The 24,368-nt window shown below is 43.7% G+C and overlaps 1 protein-coding gene across 18 annotated transcripts in view; it reads right to left on the minus strand.

Moving 5' to 3' along the window:
- The window catches only part of LOC135544555 (formin-binding protein 1-like), a 104,421-nt gene that overhangs the window by 4,513 nt on the left and 75,540 nt on the right, over positions 1 to 24,368 (minus strand). For 4 of the 18 annotated variants that reach the window (XM_064972268.1, XM_064972253.1, XM_064972267.1 and 1 more), the window contains exons 7-17: positions 19,869 to 19,997; positions 19,246 to 19,392; positions 17,514 to 17,717; positions 14,768 to 14,956; positions 7,576 to 7,590; positions 7,251 to 7,286; positions 3,261 to 3,370; positions 2,762 to 2,894; positions 2,285 to 2,415; positions 1,998 to 2,170; positions 1,647 to 1,805 (exon numbers count right to left, since the gene is read on the minus strand). In XM_064972268.1, coding sequence (XP_064828340.1) covers positions 1,647 to 1,805; positions 1,998 to 2,170; positions 2,285 to 2,415; positions 2,762 to 2,894; positions 3,261 to 3,370; positions 7,251 to 7,286; positions 7,576 to 7,590; positions 14,768 to 14,956; positions 17,514 to 17,717; positions 19,246 to 19,392; positions 19,869 to 19,997 — 1,426 coding nt within the window. Of the gene's footprint in view, positions 1 to 1,626; positions 1,806 to 1,997; positions 2,171 to 2,284; positions 2,416 to 2,761; positions 2,895 to 3,260; positions 3,371 to 7,250; positions 7,287 to 7,575; positions 7,591 to 14,767; positions 14,957 to 17,513; positions 17,718 to 19,245; positions 19,393 to 19,868; positions 19,998 to 24,368 lie in introns of those variants that run through there. The other 14 variants (XM_064972263.1, XM_064972254.1, XM_064972256.1 and 11 more) reach the window with 14 other exon arrangements.

Below are 24,368 nucleotides of genomic sequence, written 5' to 3' on the forward strand. Positions count from 1 at the left end.
GAAGAGAAAATGACTACCACCATAACATGCCTCACATTTCATTTGGACCCCCATTTAGCAGGGTGATGAAATGGTTGTGTTAATAGCACTGTCAGAGACGGGATTACTTTCACCGGTATAGGAGAAAGAGTTGTGGAAGCATATTTGTTGAGCTTTTTGAGTTGGAATCTCTTCCAGCATGCCTTTTGGCCCTACGTTTGCACACTTCAGTAATCTTTAAAAGAGAAATGGCTGGATGTTTTAGTGGCATAAAACAGTTTCAACACCATACTGTAGCACAGACCATGCTTCTCAAATGGACTCATCTGCACCGAGGTGCTAATCAAAACCCATGCATGATCTGGCAACCAAGCACCGATGTTACAATCAGCCACACAACAAAAAAATTCCGTTCTCACAATGTTCTCACCGAGAATGAGGGAGAGAATAATGGTACAGCTCATTCTCAATCCTGAATTCCCCTACAACCGTTCTGGAAAATAAAGGCCCAGAAAAAAAAAATAGCCCCTTCCTTGGACCTTTTAGTCTGTGACATTTGTGCATCTTTAACAGTAGAGGAGTGAGACATTCCAGGATAGAGGAGTTGATATTCACTGAGTGCTATAATAGCCTCCTGAGCTACAGAATGCAGTCCTATGTATGGGGGTGAAGCGTTGTGATTCGGGTACATTCATTTGTCACAGTACAAAAAAAATATGATTGCATATGGTTTTTTTTGTGTCTTTTTTACAGCAGAATCAAATAATAATTTGCATATTTCTACATTGTACAATCTAGCATGCTTTACTACTGGGGACAGCAAGCAGTTTTTTCCCCACACACACGATCCCGTGGTTTAACCTCAAAAAAAGTGTATTATAATATTTTGTTATCTCCAAATATCACCTCGATACTGGCCTCTGTGGGAATATGATTCAGTGGTTAAGACCATCAACATTTGTAGTCAAACACACACACACTTACATTTTGCCTTTTGGTTTTCATCCTGACCACAACTCTAGTCTACCTTTGAGGCCAGTTTCTATATGATAAAATACACCTTTGTCAGGTGATAAGAACATTTTGGGGGAAATATGACTGCAAGAATGTCAAGAACAAAAAAGACAGCAGCACTCATTGATATCGTCCGTACAACCGGCCCTGATTCCCATCGAGTTGACTGGAAGTAACGACAGAAAGTTCTCCTGGCAAACAAGAGGTAACGAGGAGAGAATTCTCTCAGAACCAGTGGGAAAAGTACGCTCCGGGGTCAAGTTTCCCCCTTGGTACAGATCTAGGATCAGCTTCCCCACCCCCAATCATGATCTTAACCATTATTGTGGGAAATGTAAAAAAAACGACCCAAGATCAGTGTCGAAGGATAACTTCGCCCTACACCAAAAACAGCCAATACCTCTTTTAAAACTATTCTGTCTCCCAAATGCATTGAGATTCCCATCACATACAACACCACAGTGCATGGGACCGGTCTCAGCTACATGGTAATCATGACAGAGGCACATGGAGACTTCTGGTTGGTCCATCATTCAGAGTGGAAGAGTGGGAGGAGTGTACTCGACTCCCCGAGCCCCCCCCCCTGAAAACGAAAAAAAAAATGCCCTCGGCCCCAAAAGAAAATCCCTTCAGTTAAATGTACGTCATAGCACCTTTGGCGTTTGTTTCCAAAAGGACCTCGACATAAGACGTGGGCACGTAGCCTTCCTCCTCTTCGTTTCTGCGGACGCGTGTCCAGCCATCACCTTTATCCTCCTCTATCACATACAACAGCTCTCCCTCTGTCACTGATATAGTCCCCTCATTATGACCTAGTGGAGGGGAGGAGGAGGAAAATAGGTGGAATAAGAAAGAGAGAAAGTGAGAAGGAGAGGGGGGGAGAGAGAGAAAGGCAGTAAAGTGTCAAAACAAGGTGGAAGAGTTATTGTTGCATATCTCTCAAATAGTCAAATAGATGTTCAAGCCCACATTACCCGTGTTGTTGTCTCTGATTGGTGTATTACCTGTTAAAGGTGTATTACCTTCAAATTGGTAGATGGCTTTACAGGTGCCGATAGTGGGCAGCGTCTCCTCATCCCCATCGTCAAACTCATCATCAAACTCTGGAGTGTTGGCTATGGCCACCTTGACCTGAGTCTCTGAACTCTGCTCCTCTGTGTAACTGCCATCCGGGCTGCTCAAGGACCAACACACACACACACAGTAACTATAGCAACCTCACAACACAACATTACAGTAACAAACTACAAAGTGTTGAGTAATGGAGTGTGTGTGTGTGTGTTTACTGTACCTCTCTCTGTCCTGTGCACAGTTGTTGGCAACCGTGCTGCTGTTGCTGTTCTGTGTCTCGTACAGACCACTCTGTCTCCTGGGAGGATCGCTCTTTGATGGTAACCTCCCCTCCACCTCAGCTAGCCATCCCTGGTACACACGCGCGCGCGCACACACACACGCTTACGTTAGGATTGTGAGATGAGATTTGCTAGTGCAGTGCAGTCCAGAGTCAGATATAGCCTTCTTACTAAGGCTCCTTTCTCTATTACACCAAGCCAGAACAAATAGAGGCCGCCAAGGCAGTGCATCATTTCCAAATAAGGAAGAGGAGAAGTCAGGACTCTGGAGCACTTTACTGTTTGATCTAATGAGGTACTGCCTTAGCAAAGCCAAACAAGATAACTATGCTACTAACAACACTGAGTACCTCCAGCATCTAGAAATACAGTACATTCCTATCTGGGATAGTTCGAGAGGGTTACTCATGACTCACCTCGAATTTCTGCACCTCGGACTGCAGTTTCTCGATGTTCATTGCCACCTCTACTAGGCGGGGGTCCACACTGGCAGGGTCACCCATCTGAGGGTTCTTCTCATACACCCCCTTCATCTTAGTTAGGGCATCTCTGACGGACAGAGGAAGAGAGAGTGACACATGAATACTCAAGACATGCTCTGACAAATAGGTAGCCTGGTCTAAAGCTGATCAAGACAACCACATTTCCCCTAAATCTACCCCTGGGTATTAATATCCATCCCAAAGTTTTACTGGGCAAATTTTGGTCCATAAAAAGTCTGACTGACAGTAAAGACATGGGGGAGCTTTTATGGAGGAGTTAGGACATCATTTCCATACGAATATGGCTGAGGCTTATGTTGCAGACACACACACACACACACACACACACACACACACACACACACACACACACACACACACACACACACACACACACACACACACACACACACACACACACACACACACTTACTTCTGGTCCATCTCTTTCTGGATGTCCTTGTTTAAGTCGTCTATCTTGGCCTGAAGCTTCTTTCTTCTCTGCTCTGGGGGCAAGTGGCTGAAGTCCTCTGGTCCAGAGCCCTTATGGAGAGAGATAAATACAAACATTAAAGAGAGAGAGAGATAGTGGAAGAGAGGAAGAAAAGTTGTGGACAAAGTGAGTTTCAGGAGCATTCTACATCGTGTCTCTAAACAAATGAATATACAGTATAACATATTCTAACACCCCTCTCAGATGTTCAGTATATCTCTATGTAACACCAGAATCCTTCAGGTGCTTAGAATCCTTCAGAATCCTTAGGGGGTTTCTCTGTGTACTTGTGAGCCATTCAATCACCTTTAACCTATTCAGTCCCAAGCCTGAAAAGATATTAGGAAGCATCACATTACTTCATATCCAGTCAAATCACATTTTCGGTGTTCATATTTCAGTATCACCATAACTGCCAAGAGAGAAGCGTAAAAGGAGGTAGTGTATCTGAAATGGAAACTGTGGGGCCATTTAAGGGCAGAGGATCGCATTTCCTAATGAAGGAGCTTCCTGGATAGAATAAATATTGATCATCTCTGATGACTCATCTCTGATGATGAGTCATTCTCTCTGTTTTCTGTGTTCAATGGGCCTGCTCCACTATTTACTGCAGTTCATAGATACACCACTTGGTGGTACTATTTGGTTGTGTTTCTTAAATACACAGGTAATTATTGTGTCACAAATCACTGTACAGCAATACAATACAATGGATAATTATACATTAATTGTCATTGTATTGTTAGCAATTCAAATGGGATTCATTGTTGCTTTCCTCACATTTATATATTGCTTTCAGATTGGCTTCTTTGACTAGCCATAGTATTCATGGTATTTATCTGATCATGTGCTTGGACTGGATATGTTAAGGCTCAGACAACAATACTTGTATCATAAAAGGGACAAAGGTCAACGTCCTACTTCGCCAGGGGTCAAGGGTCAGAGGTCACTGGGGTTTACTGGTGAGAAAGCCAATATAAACACAGCAGCAGGCCAGGCTACCATGGCGATGACCTTCCTTACCTCATCTAGCTGCACTGCGTGCAACACTTACCAACCAGAAAACATGCAACATTGTCTGGTTCATGCTCAAATTCATACTTACATGATTTATACAAATGGTTGATCACTAGAATAAAGAACAGCCTGCTTGCTGTTGATTGATGTAAAAACAAAATACTCCACACAGGCGATAATTGTTTCATGAGACAAGGTGCTATACAGGTGAGACACAATATATACAAAATTATATGGACTCCCCTTCAAATTAGTGGATTCGGTTATTGCAACCACACCCGTTGCTGACAAGTGTATAAAACCGAGCACACAGCCATGCAATCTCCATAGCGAAACATTGGCAGTAGAATGGCCTTACTGAAGACTTCAGTGACTGTCAACGTGGCACCGTCATCGGATGCCACCTTTCCAACAAGTCAGTTCATCAAATGTCTGCCCTGCTAGAGCTGCCCCAGTCATCTGTAAGTTCTGTTATTGTGAAGTGGAAACGTCAAGGAGCAACACCGGCTCAGCTGCGAAGTGGTAGGCCACACAAGCCCACAGAACGGGACCGCCGAGTGCTGAAGCGCGTAGCCCATAAAATCGTCTGTCCTCGGTTGCAACACTCATTCCTGAGTTCCAAACTGCCTCTGGAGGCAATGTCAGCACAAAAACTGTTGCAGCCGCACACAAACCTAATGCCAAGCGTCAGCTATAGTGGTAAAGCTAGCCGCCATTGGACTCTGGAGCAGTGGAAACACGTCCTCTGGAGTGATGAATCACGCTTCACCATCTGGGTTTGGCGTATGCCAGGAGAATGCTACCTGCCTCAATGCATAGTGCAAAGTGTAAAGGTTGGTGAGGAGGAATAATGCTCTGGGGCTGTTTTTCATGGTTCGGGCTAGGCCCCTTGGTTCCAGTGAAGGCAAATCTTAATGCTACAGCATACAATGACATTCTAGATGATTCTGTGCTTCCGACTTTGTGGCAAAAGTTTGGGGAATGCCCCAGTGCACAAAGCAAGCTCCATATAGAAATGGTTTGTCAAGATCGGTGTGGAAGAACTTGAATGGCCTGCACAGAGCCTTGACCTCAACCCCATTGAACACCTTTGGGATGAATTGGAACACTGACTGCGAGCCAGGCCTAATCGCCAAACATAAGTGCCCGACCTCACTAATGCTCTCGTGGCTGAATGGAAGCAAGTCCCCCGCAGCAACATTCCAACATCTAGTGGAAAGCTTTCCCAGAAGAGTGGAGGCTGTTATTGCAGCGGGGGGGGGGGGGGGACCAAATCCATATTAACGCCATTGACTTTGGAATGAGGTGTTCGACAAGTAGGTGTCCACATACTTTTGGTCATGTTGTGTATCTTTACCCAGGAACTTACCTGTTCAGCATACATTTCACACTCAGATGTACATGTGCATATCTACTTGATTTGTTTGACATGCATTTGTCAATGTTGACCACTCAATAATTACTACTACACACAAAGTAATGAACTAATGATCATCACCTGGCTTATGTTATTGGGGTTGACTAAGGAGATTTACGGCAATTATTTAGAGGCAGTGGATTCTGTAGTTTATGATTTATCAAATCAAAATTCCCACAGGGCTCCAATGTAGAAGTCTGATGCAGAGGACTTGAAGACTGCCATAGATGGAATTTGAAATAAGATTCTACCTAATCTCCTCCACCACCAACTCTCTCTCTCTCCCTCTCTCTCTCTGCAGCAATTGAGCCTGGGGAAGAGGTTCGTTTCTATATAGAATTAGGAATTATAATATTAGAATGGACATGACCCTTCTAATGATGGGATAAAAAATCTGCCATTTTGGTCAGGGAGTTGGTCAAAGATGGTTTGCCAGTGCTGTGATAGGATATTGTGTAAAATAATGCATTTACAGAATTGATCTTTGAGAGGAATGATTCCATAAATGTTTCCAAATTAAACAGCCAATATGCCAACATTCCATTCAAACAATGTGGTCAACCCACAGCCAATACGGTACACTGGCTGAAATCAGTTGACGATAAGACTTTGACAAGTTGTAAATGCAACAAGTATTGATATTGAAAACCAAAATTCCGATATTTATGGCCTGTTTACATATATTTTATACATACAATTGGTATAAAACCTGTATAAACTGTATTTATAATTCTATGACAATATTTTAGGTTGACAATAATTCTGGTACACAATTACTGATATATGCCTTACTTTTATTTTCCAGGATGTTTTCCAGGATATGCCTCTACTGCCATTCATTCCAATAAGACTGGTTTTGATTATTTCTCTCTGACCAATATGGATGCCATTTTCACCCCATTCCGGAGCGTTGAGGGTTTATGACATAGCCCCTCTAGTAATGTAATAGGATCTCTGAGTTTCTACCTGACTGAGACAAAAAAAAAGCTCAATTTCATTTGTTCCCATCTGTTCTGCATTTCAGTGGAAAATACTTGGTATTCCTGGAAGGCTCGGCATCGTCTGGACATTTTATAATTTCTACATCAGAACCACTCTGAGCTTGGCAGCGAAGGCTGAAAAACATCATCTTTAGAGGCTTGCAAAGTGCATACTAAGAACACTGTTAATGACTATTTATCAAAATCAGCATGTATCACATCTTTGATTTTACAGTATCTACCCTATATCTTTGATATCAGCCATGATTATGATGCATCTATTGGAATCATCCATCTTTGCATCTAACGAGTATGAGGACAAATCAAAGGGGATGGAACTAGCAGACAGACAGACGGACGGACCTAAGTTCAAATACTATTTGAAATCCTTTCAAATACTTGACTGAGCTTGTCTGTTGCGATGAAACTAAAAGAAAACGACTTCAACGATTTCAAATAGTATTCGAAAACCCAGGTCTGACGGACAAACAAAACATTAACTGTAATTCTGATCACCTCAATAAGATTCCGGACGTGGGAATTGAGTGTGATCTGCACAGAGCACACAGGCACAGAGGGGAGAGACACAACAAACAATAATAATACACACAAAAACAAAAATTATGAGACAACAACACGGGTCTGCATCGGCAAAATCCATCCTCATGTCACAACAAAATGACTAAATAAATTAAATACAACGGACGACAGGAACCAAACGCTAACAAACAGCGGCCACACAAGAATTCTCAACCACGTCGTGGTGCTAGGTGGACGTGCACACGGCGCTCAGAATGCGGTTCACGCCACTACGGTCATGCAGTGTTACGGTCATGCTTACCAGCTTGAGAGAAAGCTTCATGGGTAGAAGAGAGGCGAGAGAAACGGCAGGAGGAGCAGGAGAGAAAGAGAACAGATAGAAGTCAGACAACAGCAGAATAACACATAGCAATTGTCCATTGCGGTTCCTCCTGGTACTGCATGCACATGCACAGCATGTCGTTAGTTGTTGACATGGATATTGAGATGAAAAAGCAGTTCCTTAGCCAAACTTCACCATATGAGGAAAATAATTGGGTGTTTCAAAACCTGGAAAGGGGAAGGTAGAAGTCTTGGATGCTTTGTATATGGTAGATTGCTGCGGTCATTGGATTCGAAGATGTTCGTCTTGACCAAGGTGACCAACCAGAGCTTTCACAAACTGAACAGCAAATGCATAGACCCATCATCATTTGTGAAAAATGGCAGATCAGATACGTGAGGTGCAACAGGTCTGAGGCTCTTTGCAGATGCTGGTTCGTTTGGATGCTCCCACAGTTTGTTCTGATTACAATGGAAAAAAACTAAGTCTGCAATACCTCAGCGAGACGCTATTCCAAGACAATAACCAGTCATTCTCAGGACTAATCTCCCGATATAACGTATGGCTCTAGTTAACTCTTCTCTCGTCTGGTGAAGTTCCACGTCAGGTTTCAGGGATGAATGACAAAATAAGAGATGGGTTTTAAAATGACTTGAGGTGATGATAAGGAAGCCAACTCACAAGTCTAGACTGCACAGGACGGCGAATTAGAGCGAGCAAAGTGAGAGAAGGAGAGACAGTGAGAGAGAGGTGAGTCAAGACACCCACTGTAGGAAAACAGGAGGACAGAGGATGGATGATAACACCCCCCTCTCTGTTCTCCCTGTACCCCCCCCCACACACACACACACACAATGACAGCATTTAACAGCAGGGGGCGGTGGTTACATGTGTCACAGTAAAGCATGATGACAGTTCGCATGTTCACATAGAGACGATATGTTTCAAACAGTGACATTCACTCATGGGAGAGGTGAGCCTAAGTGCCTGTCTGTTTGGGCCAGTCTGAGTTGTCAAGAAAGCACAAACAGACTGGCACTCAGACTAGGGAGAAGTTGCTCATAGATTCAAAGCTATACCAGGCAGGATACATGTCTATGAGCACAAGTAATCAGGAGCTAGTAGCAGCCTTCTTTATCAATGGGTTCGAACTACAACCATAACCACTTGGTTCATCAAAGATTCATTATTCATTATATTTGTTTGATTTAAAGGACAATTAAGGCAAATGATAGAAGAAGAAAAAGAGAACTGGAAAATCCATAATGTAAGAGGTTGCTTCGGTTTAATTGTACATACAGTGATTGCACTATTAAAGATCGTTAGAGCCTATTGTGAGCTCCATGGTTATGGAGAGGAGAGATACTTTTAACACCCCACTGGGTCGCTCCAGCTTTAATCCTTGTAATGACTTACTATGAGGGCGTAGTTTGTAGGAAACAAAGGAAAGAGATACTTTTAACTCCAGCTACAGCGAACGACCTGTAATCCAGTTAACAGCTCAAAGGCCGCTCTCGGGGGGGCCATGATGAGGCCAGGCCATACTCCCTTTGGTCTGTAATCAAGTCATTCACCTGGAATGGGCCTTCGATCAGCCTCCCCATCGTGCCTAATCGACATTGACAATTGTTCTCACTGTGGTATTTCCGTTAAGAACTTGCTGGTGTAATAGACAGGGGAGGTCTGTAGTTCCCCAGTATCTGTTGTAGCTGAGTGTATAGGGTCAAAACGTGACATGTTAGACGTCTCAGACAGATGGGTAGATACAGGTACATGGTATACAGATAGGCTATGGTGCCATGGTGCCAGCACATAGAAGGATGCGCTGGAGGGGTGAATTCTGGGTAGATTAAACCCCACCAAAAAAAAGTGTTATGAGCACCACAACCCAATGTTGTGAACCCCAGAAAACAAGATGAAGGAGCAAATTCACCACGCTCCAATCCCACTTCCTTAGTTTAAGGGTCGTGCTTGTGACACTTTGAGAATTGAGAATTGACCCCTACCAAAAATGTGCACTGCAGCAGGAGTCCAATGCAATTCTGGGGTTGGTGGTGTTGCAACAGAAAGCGCCACAAGCTGAGATGTGGGACAGGAAATGAGGTCATCCCTGGTTCTGATCATTTGGATAGTGTGGTCTTACGACAGGGCAGAAGGGCCATGTGAAATACAGTGGGACAGTCACAGATACTAGTCTCATTTAGAAGGAAACAAAAATATGCAACTGTGTCTGACTGGAAATAAATGATTATTTATATGTATTGTCCTTGTTTTTGAAAGAAAATCACTTTTTTTGTCTATTAAATGAGCATCAAATTGATCAGAAATACAGTGTAGTCATTGTTAATGTTGTAAATGACTATTGTAGCTAGAAACGGACAATTTTTTAATGGAATATCTACATAGGCATACAGAGGACCATTATCAGCAACCATCACTACTGTGTTCCAATGGCACGTTGTGCTAGCTAATCCAAGTTGATCATTTTAAATGGCTAATTGATCATTAGAAAACCCTTTTGCAATTATGTTAGCCCAGCTGAAAACGGTTGTGCTGATTAAAGAAGCAATAAAACTTATTTCAACTAGTTGAGTATCTGGTGCATCAGCATTTGTGGGTTTGATTATAGACTCAAAACGGCCAGAAACAAAGACCTTTCTTCTGAAACTCATCAGTCTATTCTTGTTCTGAGAAATGAAGGCTATTCCATGCGAAATCTGCCGTTTCCAGCAATAGTCATTTACAACATTAACAATGTCCACACTGTATTTCTGATCAATTTTATGTTATTTTATGTCCTTTCAAAAACAAGGACATTTCAAAGTGACCCCAAACTTTTGAACGGTAGTGTATATACTGTCAGTGCATCATCATGATATGAGACTACTGTCTGTGCTGCACATGGCTGAGACACAAACACATATTTCCTAATTAAGGCACGCACGCACGCATCGGCCAACATACACACTTACGACATATTGTCTGGCCTCGAAAGCGTACGTGGGTATGCCCTGAGTCCTCCAGTCTTTGTGATAACAGAGCGAGAGAGGGCGAGTAGGAGGCTGCTGCCATGGTTATGAGAGAGAACAACACAGCTTCATCAATTAGCACAGGGCTACTAATGAGGCTAATGGGTTTTCACTCTCCCCTGCACGCGCACACACACACACACACACACACACTTACATCATCCATCTCTCTTTCTTTCTGTGTTTTCTCACAGAAACACTCTCTGACTCACTCTGATGATGCTGTCATCATTTATCCTTGCTATATCCACCACACACTCTCTCTCTCTCTCTCTCTCTCTGTATATCTGGCGTTGGATCAGAGGGTTGGCCCCAGAGGGCTGAGGAATGACAAGCCCTCCCACTGGGGGATGCTGGGTAAAGCATACCTCTGCTGTGCAGCTGTTGGCCAAAGACTGAACCCAGAACCCAACCTACAGACACAACTAGCATGACATTAAAATACACACTCATATCACATGTTATATAACCTGTCATAAGGAAAGAAAACGGACATTGGCTATCTCAAAGCCATTGGCCCTGTCAAAGATATCACATTTCATAACTAATATTTTGCTCAGTCAATACTGAGGTTTATTGAAATGATAATATTCATATTTTCACTCACTAATAGCACCTGTGCAGTGTAGTGCTGTACTACGATTGACAAATAACTTGGTTCGTGTGACCATAGAATTAGGATTAGAATACTACAACGGACATGAATCTTCTTATGACGGTACAAAAGGTCAGCCATTTTGGTAAGGGAGTTGGTCAGCCAATGCTGTGATGAGATATTGTGTAAAACAATGAATTTGAAGATTATCTGCCCAGTATGTTTGTTTTGGGACATTTATGGTCTATTTACATATATATATTAGAGGCTATTCATACAGGCAATTTTTAGAAACCTGTGTAAATTGTATTTCTAATTTGATGACAATATTTTAGGATGACAATAATTCTATGACACAATTACTGATTTATCACATGCCTTACTTTAAATTTCCTTCATAAGTAAAAGCAGGAAATGCATCACCTATCCCTCTAGTGCCATTCATTGCAATTAGACTGGTTTGGATTTCTCCCTGACCACAATGGATGCCATAAAGGGGCGGCAGTGTAGCCTACTGGTTAGAGCATTGGACTTGTAACTGAAAGGTTGCAAGTTCAAATCCCCGAGCTGACAAGGTACAAAATCTGTCGTTCTGACCCTGAACAGGCAGTTAACCCACTGTTCCTAGGCTGTCATTGAAAATAAGAATTTGTTTTAACTGACTTGCTAGGAAAATAAAGGTAAAAAAAAAGAGGTCAATGGGTGGTAGAAGAAGGACGCCGGATTGGCCCACATTCAACAAATCTGATCTAACAAAGTGGATGTCAAATCTGTCCGGATTTTATGTATTGTAACAGGCCCACAATGTGCTGACTTCAGTTAGATTCTTAGATTTTGGGCAGTTTTCTCTGCATAGCATTTAGAAGCTGTCCCTTTTCAGGCTCTGAAAGACATGACTGTTAAACGCTAACTCCCATTCGTATAAGCTGGTAGCATAGCTAGCATACCCGAGCGGCAGGTAGCCTGGAGGTTAAAAATGTTGGGTCAGTAACCAAAAGGTTGCTGGTTCGATTCCCTGAGCCGGCAAGGTGGGAAAATTTGCCCATCTGCTGGGTAGCCTAGTGCAGGGTAGCCTAGTGGTTAGAGCGTTGGACCAGTAACCGGAAGGTTGCAAGCTCAAACCCCCGAGCTGACAAGGTACAAATCTGTCAATCTGCCCCTGAACAGGCAGTTAACCCACTGTTCCTAGGCCGTCACTGAAAATAAGAATTTGTTCTTAACTGAATTGCCTGGTAAAATTAAAAAAACTAATAATAATTAAAATTTGAACAGGGCAGTTAACCCCCAACAACAACTGCTCCTTGGGCGCTAATGATGTTGATTAAGGCAGCCCCCCCTGCACCTCTCTGATTCAGAGGGGTTGGGTTAAATGCAGAAGACACATTTCAGTTGAATGCATTCAGTTGACTGACTAGGTATCCCCCTTTCCCTACAGAAACCAGTGTTGGTAGTTTTTAACTGTAATGCAGTTGATTGGTGACGATGGCATGAACATGTGTTGGGGTTGACATCCATACAAGCAATTTAATCCAATTTTTACTTCAACATAGTATGAAATACACATATAAACAATAGCCTAACTGTAGGTTCATTTTCCTGTGGGGCAATGAGGAGATTCAGGATCTTCCCCCATTTCCATTGTTTTGGTCGAGTACAATTCACCTCTTTACCGCATGTATGGCTGCCATTTTCATACCATGCTTGAACTTTGAGGGGTTTGACATAGCACCTCTCATCATTTAATAGGATCTCTATGCATGTGACCAGTGATAGAGGGCTTCTTTAAAAGGCCTTGTGGATTACTATGACACTGAGGTGCTGTGCGGTTGCACAGCAGCTGTTTAAGCAGGGCAGGCAATATGGCCGCCCGTTCCAGCTTGTGCAGAGCAGACGGCTCATGTTTGAACTGACTTCTCTACTGCTTTTAAAATGAGTTCCTAAAAGAAAAGAAAGTTTAACACAAAACTGATGTCTACTGGGTATTCAACAACGTTAATATACACATACAAAAACAACAGAAATACTTCATCCATATGGATAATGAAAAGGAGTGAAGAGAATGTTGAGAGATTCATATTGAGCACTATTAATCTTAAAACATAGGCAATCTCGTGCTCAATACATCGCCCTGCCCGACCAAAACAAAAACCTGACCTTTTTCCTTTCTTTCCCTTCACTTCATTCAAATGTTACAGAAAGGTCATACAGGAATGAACTCATTTGAATCTGCAACATTAACAGAAAACAATGCTTCAGATATAGAACTACCCTGGCCTGCCAGTTTAGAAGATGGCCATTACTCCAATTCCTGTTTGGGAAATGTTCACTTCCTGCTAGATTTGCCCTACTTCCTCCTTCTCCTGACCTTCAATAATTTATCACAGAGAGAACATTGTTTTTATTACACTACTACTACTATTGTTCCTTTGCTTTCACAGACATCATAGGTTGTGGGCCGGGCTATGAGAAATATATGGCTCTAGTGCATTCTAACTGTTGCCCTTCAAAAGATATGAACATAAACAAACTGTATTAGTTGAGGCCGGAAGGAACACGTGAGCAGCTAAGTATGTTCTTGACCTCAGGAGGGAGCTCTGTCGGCCCCGTGGGCGTGACCTGGACAGGGATCACGGTTCTGGCTGATTTAGGAATAGGGCCATCTAAAAAAGCCCTGCTGCAAGCAAGGCCAGGCCCGACCCGACAGACTCAGTGACTCAATCAGCCAATAGCGGCCAGCGCAACGTCCTAATCAATATACTGTGACTTTTGACTTTATGCATAATCTTAACACATTATACTGTTACTGATTTTCAGTTTGACCCAGATAGGCGGAAGGAAGGAAGTAGTTATTGACTAAAAAACAAAACTTCTTCCAGTTGCTTATACTCTCCCTATTACTACACCTAGCAAATGTACTACTTGTGCTTTCTTTCATTGCATCATCATGGCGACTCCAAGGAGAGCTACAATGTGGTAGGATACCTACACATGTCTGTCATTGGGAGGGAGCTCTGGTGACACTGTCATTGTGTGTGAAGCAGTTTTAGAGTTCAAAGTAGAGACTGAGGAAACAGGTTGGAGAGTTCATGAGTTTATGTCTGGAAAGACAGACAGACAGACAGACAGACAGACAGACAGACAGACGACTGAATATGTGATTCCGCTAGCGCAGAACTATGGAAGCATGCTAGAGAAGCGTAACACAGATACAGACAGAGGCAGAACGCCGTATGGAGGAGGCTGGAGGATAGATAGAGTTGTCCTAAATAGATTTGGACCAGCAAATTTCATTGTAAGGTTGAGATTTTATCTCTGGCACACTCGGAAATCATGAAGATCTAATCGATAGCCAATTACAGATTATTAAGAGATACCTGAAGAATTTAGGCCTGATGCCAACTGGAGTATAACCTCCCCCATACAGCGACGCCACAGAGCTCAGAGACAGGCGAGCACACACACATGCGCACACGCACGCGCACACACTCACCACACTCTCACAGACACACAACCACAAACACTCACAGCACGACACGCACACACTTACCCCTCGCCTCAGGCTCCGGAGGCAAGTCATTTTGGGTTTGGAGGCCATGAACTCATTGAAGCGATTGGAGAGGGGCTCCTTGTTCTGCTTGGGAGACTGGGGGTCGTTGGGAACAGCAGAGGGTGAGGGGGGGCTGGAGGCTGGGGGGGCAGGGGGGGGCTGGTGCGGGGACGTTAACAGGGACATAAGCTACCAGTATGAGAGGGAGCCGTGACGGAGGACAAGAAGAAGAGGAGGAGGAGGAAAAGGGGCAGAATCAAAACAAGAGGACAAAAAAGGAAGGAGGGAGGAACACAAAACGAGATAAATAAGGGCCCAAATAATGTTAAAAACAGGTAACAGAAAAACCCAACGGGAACAAAGACAACCAAAAGAGATATCAAACACAAACAAACCCAGTGTCATAAGTAACCAGCTGTTATGTGGTATAATCTTGTCAGACAAACAAACGTGAAGTAAAAACAACTTGTCAAGCGACGGCCGTAACATTTCTAAACAGTGAGTCAGAAGTGTTAATAGAGTGTTATTGCAAGGTGCTGCAGCTGCCACACATTTAAACAGACAGCTTTACAGGAAGCACATGCAAGCTTCCATTTTGTAGCAAGTGGTTTTTTGGGGGGGGAAACGTCATCACATGCGAGCTCTTGGACTAGAAATTCACCATATCCTCCGAGATGTGACAGCAGCTGAATTTCAATCACAGAAACCGAACTCCTGCAATCCCAAACCACTTAACGCTCAATTAATGAGCGATCAGCCCTTTGGGAGCTAGAGAGAGATCTGCCATTTGTACTGACAGATTGCTTTGATACTCAGTGAGAGAACATGCATGAAAGCGCTTTGGATACCCATCTTTTAAAACCAAAGTTAATGAAACGTAAATAAATCAAGTAAATGGTTTACTGCACTTTTAATTCAGAGAGGAGTTCTAGTTGGACATAGATATTCCATAGATAGCAAAGGGCTAGGCTCTAACACGTGTCTTCCGTATCGGCTCTGCTCTGATACAAGTCTCACATGTTTTCACTGTTGCAGGTAGCCTACTTGTTAGAGCGTTGGGCCAGTAACTGGAAAGTTCCTAGATCAAATCCACGAGCTGACAAGGTAAAAATATGTTGTTCTGCCCCCTGAGCAAGGCAGTTAACCCACACTTCCCCGGGCACCAAAGGCGTAGAGGTCGATTATGACAGCCACCCGCACCTCTCTGATTCCCTGTATGTGTGTGTCTTTGTCCTTCCAGGACATTCTGTTCCCCTAAAGGTGTCAGGATGCTTTGGTTTGAACGAATGTGCTCGTATACTCCCTTTTTAAGACCTTGGCTTGAAAAACAATAGGACGGTTTCTCCCTCTTGGGATGCCGTAGCCAGTATACACTTTCTCAAAATAGTCGAAGATAACTGAAAGAAATCTGTCATCCATTTTGACGTTTTTGCAGAGGAGCTCCTGGTCGCGCAATTTTACATCTCAGATGTTTGGTGTAGTATTTCTCGAGTGAAAAAATGTGCACGAAAACGAGGTGTCTCTCCTTGAATGACTTAATTGAAGAATCCCTATCACCGGCGAAGGGCGAAGGGGGCGTAGACTTCGGCTTCCGAACTTGGGCTTGCCTCAAGAAAAAATATTGTGTGCACGAACAGCAGAAAAACATACCTTGCCGAAGACCAAAAACAAACAAAAAACGTAACAAAATGTTATCGTAATATACGCTCAAACTGTTTTGGATGGGAAGCATCCGGACACCTTAACCCTCTCGGGGTACAGTACGTGCATGGCCTCACAAAAAAAGGTAAGGACAAACACCCTGTCATTAGTTGTCCCTTACACTTTAGAGTCTCATAAATATAACACACTTACAATATAACAGGACGAACACCAAACAAACAACACACATCATGCTCAAACCGCAGGGAGTCGCGCTAGTGAGTGACATGCACACCCACACACCACAGACGCTCACACACACCCTAGCTCTATCACGAAGTGACACCATTAGGTACGAATGGTGCCACTTCCAACCTTAGACCCTCATCCCAAATGGCCCCGTGTTAGACAGCCTAGCCATACAGAACCAAGGGGCCGTGCTGTGGGAGAAGAGGCCATTCCAGACAGACCCCCCCCACGGTGTAAGAGGAGGGTCAATGAATGAGACTGTTAATTAGGCTACAGGACAGACGGTCCGTGTGCAGGGGAGTGAGTTAATCTGTCCGGCCCAGAGAGAGGGAGTGGAAGGGAGGAGGGGGAGGAGGGGTGGGACTCAGTTATGGAGGATGCATTAGTTGGTTGTTGTTGTTGTTGTTATGTTAACACATTAAAGTTGAGAGTTGGTTGGTGACTCAATGACAGTGAGGATGATGTTGATGACCAGTGAGTAACCAGCAGGGGGATGGGGGGGGGGGGTAAAGGGTGGCAAATAATAACACTGACAACACTACTAATGTACTGTAATCACAAAATGACCAGAACAATAAATAACAACCCAACAGAACTATAATGACAACCCAAATGAAACATTAAAGTCACATTTTACTGTTATTTACTACACAGTAACACCAAGACCTACAACAATGTCCCCTGAAGTCTCTGACAATTATCAAAGCCCTGTTAAAGACAGTATGGCCAAAAACAATGCCCATTCTTGTCCTTTATTCTTGCACAGGGAGAATGAAGTGAGGTCAACCCCCCCCTCCCAAATTTAGGCTTGACCTTCGAGTAGGTGTGTGGGAGAGTGTGTGTGTGTGTGTGTTACCTTGTTCTTGTTCTTAATGAAAGGCCACAGTTTGCCCTTGCTCTTGCCCCCACTGGGTCGTTCCTTGGCCTCTCCTCGTGAGTTGGACAGGCTGGTTTCAGAGACCGTCCTCTTCATGGACTGGCCTGGCCCATAGTCCTCAAATTCTACGTCCCCCGGGGGCTCGAACCCAGACTTATACGACTCCACCACCTGCCTCGAGTCCTGGTGGGGTGGGATCAAGTGGGGAGAGAGATAGTAGGGGGAATTCAGATCTTATGGCTAAGCAAACATTTGGATATGACTGGATGGAGAAAAGATATAGACAGGATTGAAACACTGATCTAAAAGAAACAATTCTGTTCACTCTATTTCTATTCCTAAAACCAGATTGTGTTTTCCTCATCCAAGTCCAGAAATAGCATAGGACAGAAATGTCCTCGACCAGGAAGACTTGATTTGTTATTGTAGTATTTCCAGTTGTTGTTATCAGTTCATTACTTCGGCTCAATCAAGATGGATGCAGGGGGTGACCGGAGGTCGGGGAGGCTCCACAGCCTGAACTGAGGAAGAAGGGAACGACCTGGAACTGTCACACAGGGGCTATGGTGAAAACACCAGACGTCAGGGACTGACAGTCAGGAAGCAGCTCGTTAATCAGCAGGCTGTGAGGTCTTGATCTCTATCCTATCTATACTGATAAGGTCAAAGGTTAGAGGTCATCAGCCTCTGTTATCCCTATTTTGTTTCCTGGATCAGGCAAAAGCACAGGCCTTAGCTTAGTCATCTCCCCTTCCTTTTCTAACCCACACACAAACACATCAAAAGCTGATGATTTTCTATTGCTTGCACTAAGATATGGTCCGCCATCTTAGCATACTGGATTGAATGCTTGAAAAATCTAATTGTTTTGGCCAATATCAATGACTCATGCATCAATGAGAGGAGGAGAGGGAGAGGAGAGAGAGAGCCCCTTGGCGAAGACAGGAGGTTGGCAAAGACAGTTGTTTAATTGTGAGTGTAATTGTGAATTTTCGCTCTCAAAGCGAACCTTAACGCTCTCTCTCTCCTTCACATCTCTCTCTCTCTCTCCTTCACATCTCTCTCTCCTTCACATCTCTCTCTCTCCGTCACATCTCTCTCTCCTTCACATCTCTCTCTCTCTCCTTCACATATCTCTCTCTCTCACTCACTCACTCACTCACTCACTCAATCACTCACTCTCTCACTCACTCTCGCTTCCCACTTTCTCTCATTATTGCTCCTGCCTCCCTGCTGTTTTCCCAGCTCGCTCTCTGAAACCATTAACTTTAGGAGTGTCAGGAGACGGGGTCTAAATTAGCTCAGTGGTGATTGGTTGAGTCAGGTGGCTGAGTGAGTGAGTGACAGGGCTCCAGGGAAAAGAGTCACACCAGTTGTAATCCCAGGCTCTACTACGACCGAGCAAATGAGCATTTGAGGCAGATGGGTGAGGCACATACCTCCAGTGTTTTTGAATTTAGTCATACAAAGAGCCTGGACTCTGGTGAGGAGCGAATACCATCAACAACACATAGCACCCACATGGTTGTGACTTGGTACAGTACTAAACTCACAATCGTGTGTGTGTGTGTGTGTGTGTGTGTGTGTGTGTGTGTGTGTGTGTGTGTGTGTGTGTGTGTGTGTGTGTGTGTGTGTGTGTGTGTGTGTGTGTGTGTGTGTGTGTGTGTGCGTGTGTGCGTGTGTGCGTGTGTGTGTGTGTGTGTGTACTCACAGTCTTAGGCTCAATGGACTCGGCAGCCTTAGTCATTCCGTCTAGACATTTCCCTACGATAGGCAGCACCTCGCGGTCCACCTCCGCGTACGTCTTCATGGACACACCCACCCTCTCGATCCGCCTCTCCTCCATCTCCTGGAGTTTCTACACACCCACACAAACACGTCATGTTCAGCACGCATGACAATGCTATTACAAACACCTGCTCACAGTGGCCCTGAAGTTGTCCCACACTACGCTGCTGAGGAGGTAGGACTAAACAGACTGATATATAAAGACATATAGGTCAGAAGACGTCGGGTCAATGCCCCACCAAAAGTTCTGAGCGCAGTGGTTTCGAGAACCTTCCAAAGGTCTGAAAATGTACTCTCTGTCTCTCTATTGTTCTCTATCCAGTGAAAAGGACTGTGGTTTTAGAGGTGCTCCACATTTTTCCATTGGCTCTCAGGGAGACATACGAGAATTGAAATACTTTCTTCTTCCACTCGGAGCTACTCTGGACCTGTGTGTGTGTGTGCGTGTGCGTGTGCGTGTGTGTGTGTGTGTGATATATTGGGGATGAGAGTGAAGTAATGAATTACCTGGAATATTTTGGGGATGAGAGTGTAGTAATGAATTACCTGGAATATATTGGGGATGAGAGTGTAGTAATGCTCGTTCTGTTCCTGGTTGAACTTGGTCAGGAAGTTGGAGTATTCACTCTTACTGTCAGCAGCCATCTGGTGTCTCATCTGAGCCTGCTGCCGCGCCTGAGGAGGACAACAAACACAAACACATCACACTCACACGCACACACTTAATGAACTTGGTGGCCTCATGACACACACACACACACACACACACACACACACACACACACACACACACACACACACACACACACACACACACACACACACACACACACACACACACACACACACACACAGAGAGATTACTCACACATACTCACAAGCATAAACGCACACACACTATCACAGGTGCAGGTCTGTGGAGGGAGTAGCAGTAGCGGCAGCAGCCATTGGGGATGAGTGAGAAACACACACGTGAACAGGAAAGAACCGTAGGAGCGACAAATACTCCCAACTTAACCCTTGAATGGGAGGAATGGAATTCACCACAGACTAAAAGGCTCTATGTCATCTCATCTGTCATGTTGATTATCATGCCATCTGTCATTGATAAACCACCGACATCGACAAAACATGGCCAAAGTCTCCTATATCTCAGAGTCCTAGCAGGAGCATTAGAAGGACAGCGTCCAGTTTCATAACCCTAACCCCCCCCCCCCCACACACACACACACACAGAGACAGAGTGACAGACAGGTGGGAGGGGTTTCATCTCCCCATTCCTCCTCCTACACATCTTGGAGGACAGAGACACAGTCTAGCCCAGACTTCTCCACCCACACATTAACTAGAGTTACACACACAACCAGCTAATGGGGAAGGACACAACCTCTTCGCTACCACACCTATACAGAAGGCTCGTGAATGCGTGTAAGAGAGAGGCAGGTGTGCGGAAGGACAGGCACACACCACCATGACAACACGACTGATGACAAAACCTCTCAGCCCCTTTCACATCCTGTCGACGCTCTAGGAAGTAAGCAGCAGCTAACCTACGTACAGGCGAAAATGTGGTAATGGTAATGTGAGTGTTTTGGGAAAAGAAGAAAATGGACAGAGATAACTTATAGATGCTTTTGCTTGCATAGTTCCATAAGCCGAGCAAGATGTGGATTCATGTGAACGGTATGAGGATAAAGCAAAGCAGAAGTTTACACATATCGAGTGACTGAGATATCAATTCTCTGTTCTTACACAGAAAAAAAAGAAAACGGTACAAAGACACCAAAGATAAGTTATTAAAGGTAAAAATAAAATAAAAACTACAATACAGAGCTATACAGATATACCTGAGAGGACATATGGACATTGTCCAGTACTGGACAGAGTACAGATATAGGACAGTGCTCAATGAGAGTCGGTGTGGTCACAAGCAAGGCTTGAACAGGTGATTGTGTTTTTGGGGGTGACCTGTGTGTATGTTGAGAAACAAGGTCGAGACTCGAGACGGTGTGTTGTGTGTGTGTGTGTGTGTGCGTTCCCACAGATATAAACACATGCTCTGCCCAGTGTGGACCTACCTTGTGGGAACTTCGCTTCAAGGTATGGCAGGAAAATAAATAACAACAACAAAAATACACACACAAAAGTGTTAGCCACTTCCTGCTGAACAGGACCCAGTTTAGTCCTAGCAGAGGTGTAAAAAAACGGAAGTAAAAATACTTTAAAGTACTCTTAAGTAGTTTTTTGGGTGTCTGTACTTTACTTTACTATTTATATTTTTTACAACTTGAATTTTTACTTCATTACATCCCTAAAGATAATGATGTACTTTTTACTCCATACATTTTCCCTGACACCCAAAAGTATTAATTACATGTTGAATGCTTAGCAAGACATTAAAATGGTCAAATTCATGCACTTATCAAGAGAACATCCCTGGTCATCCCTACTCACCAAACGCAAATGCTTCACTTGTGTTGCGCGAGCGTTTGAGTGTGCTATCCGTAAATTTAAAAAACAAGAAAATGGTGCCGTCTGGTTTGCTTAATTCTTGAAAGGAAAGGAATTTGAAATGATTTATAGTATATAAAGTATATTTTAGCAGTTACATTTACTTTTGATACTTAAGTATATTTTAAAACCAAATACTTAAAAACTTTTACTCAAGTAGTATTTTACTGGGTGACTTTCACTTTTGCTTGAGTCATTTCCTATTAAGATATCTTTACTTTTGCTCAAGTATGACAATTGGCAACTTTTTCCACCACTGAGTCATTGCTACATGTCCTCGACCAATGAGGACGAGTTCATCCAGAGAAGGGGGAAGTACGTGGATGATGGGTAAATCAACACAAAGCTGTGCCAGAACAGGGTAACAACATCACGTTAGGGCTACTTTAACACTGGTATTGTTAACCACAGTAGCTAAACAAATACAGAATCACTCTTTTGATGCTGAGAATTTTTCCTGCAAAGCAGTGTATTGGAGTTTTAAAAAGGCTTCTAAATGTTTGTAATTCCCACTGAAATGTCCATCATTTACAAGTGGTAAGCCTCTATCGTGCCTTTTTAGAGTACTTTACAACTGAGGCATGAGGGGCACCGAGCAGTAGAGCTTCTTTTCTACCATCTTCAGTGCTTTCCAACTAAGACAACACTCCATAGGAGACTCAGTGAAAGTACGGGGTCCACACAGAGCCATACGGGGACCTGTCTAAATCTAAGCGGTGAAGCAGCCAAACCGTAATTGTGGTATTTTTTCCCCCATCAGTGGACGACAGGAAGCTGTGAGGTTTGCGCCAGCTGCTTACTAAAACCACAAGAACCCCAGCTCAACAAACTCCAGTCTCTCTGATTATTACCGACCGCTCTGAGATATGGTCCTAACTTAAGACTACACAGCCTTGGATTTCCCTAGTCCAAATATATCCCATGTGGAATACTGCTATTATCTTAAACATAGTTAGGAGTGTATTAAGGTTAAGATTTATAACAGTTTCCGCATTACCGAATTCTCTCGGCAGTGCTTGTGATAACATACCACAAGATAAACACATAAAAACACAATCCAACACTGAGTGATCCAACCATCACCATAACTCAAATCAACGTATTCATGGTTGGGGTGGTGACATGTCATGCCTTCGTAACACTCCCAAAAATGACCGGGGGAGGGAATCGGTCTCTTCAGACAGAGGAGGAGCAAGAACACATGGAGGCGTTTTGGTTTCACACGGCTGAACTGTCTGCCAGGATCATCGAGCAGACCTCTTACGTGGCCTGGGGTAGCCCTTTCCTAAGTCAGTGATCGAAAGCGCCCTCTTTGGCCTCGCTGGTGGAGCGTTATTCATATGTTTCGTAATGAAAACCTGATGAGAATCCAGTGTTTCTATGTCAAACAGTTTCGTTCTATTTCAGTCGTCAGGGATGTGTATGAAGTGTAATGTTGGGATGCAGCCTTAGAACGGAACACATTTCAATCTGACGTGGTACAGGCGCCCTCTCCTCTTTCTAAACCCGTAAGCACGTGTGTGAGATGTGCACCTTTTGTTTCAGAGTAGATTTGTTCAAGGATAACAAGAATCGCTCTGTGTGTGATAGAAAGTGATGGATTTGGTAGATGACTTTGTACTAGTGATCTCAGCGTGTTTGCAATGCTGTGTCCATGATGATATTATGTGCCAGTGTGAGAGAGAGAGTTGAGGAACACAGGTCACGTTAAAATAGTAAGGCACCATTCCACCCCAGCTCTCCGATTCCCAGACCGAAACAGAAAGACACACATTTTCCCCATCTGTCACTATGATCAGAACGATAGCGGGCCGCTTTTGGTCTGCCATGACAACAGCAACGAGACAAAGGCTGAGTAAGAAGACGGCACAGAGTAAAAGAGCAGATGCCGGGAAATTATGTCACAAAAATAATAAAAAGGAAACGTAAAATTGAAAATGAACGTCCCAAAGTCAGCTGGGTGTATTATAAAAGAGGAAATGAAAGCGTTATCGATTTCTGCGTTTTATTTTTCTCCATGTCTTCGGAAGAGAAAGCGAATCGGAGTATGTTAAAGGAGGAGGGCGAGGTCAGAGTCAAGACAAAAACACCCACGCAACAGATACTATGTACGAATAATGTAGGAACTGTTAAGACTGCTGCCTGTGTTCCGTTAGATAGAAAACACACAACTGGAGAACACAGCAATGTGTGTACTGTGTGTGGGGGTAGAGTGTGAGTACTTACAGACTCGTGCTTATCTATGACTGGGCCTGTTTACCACAAGTGGAATGTTAATGTATCAGACAATCCACTGGCAATGATAAGCTCGACATACAAGACTCCCAAGAGCTACGTTGCCTTCCCTTACCATAACACTATACATAGTCACCAATTTTACGTTGACTAACATCAATCGTCATATGCAGTAAAAACATCCCTGTTATTACTAAAGACTTGTTGGTTTCTCATAACCAAGCAGGGAATTAATTGAGAGATCATTTCCAAAAACATAGGGGACTCAGTGCCATTCTCGTTTCCCAGACTTGGTTATGT

This window comes from Oncorhynchus masou, chromosome 8, assembly GCF_036934945.1.
Source record: "Oncorhynchus masou masou isolate Uvic2021 chromosome 8, UVic_Omas_1.1, whole genome shotgun sequence".
In the NCBI taxonomy this organism is placed as follows: domain Eukaryota; kingdom Metazoa; phylum Chordata; class Actinopteri; order Salmoniformes; family Salmonidae; genus Oncorhynchus; species Oncorhynchus masou.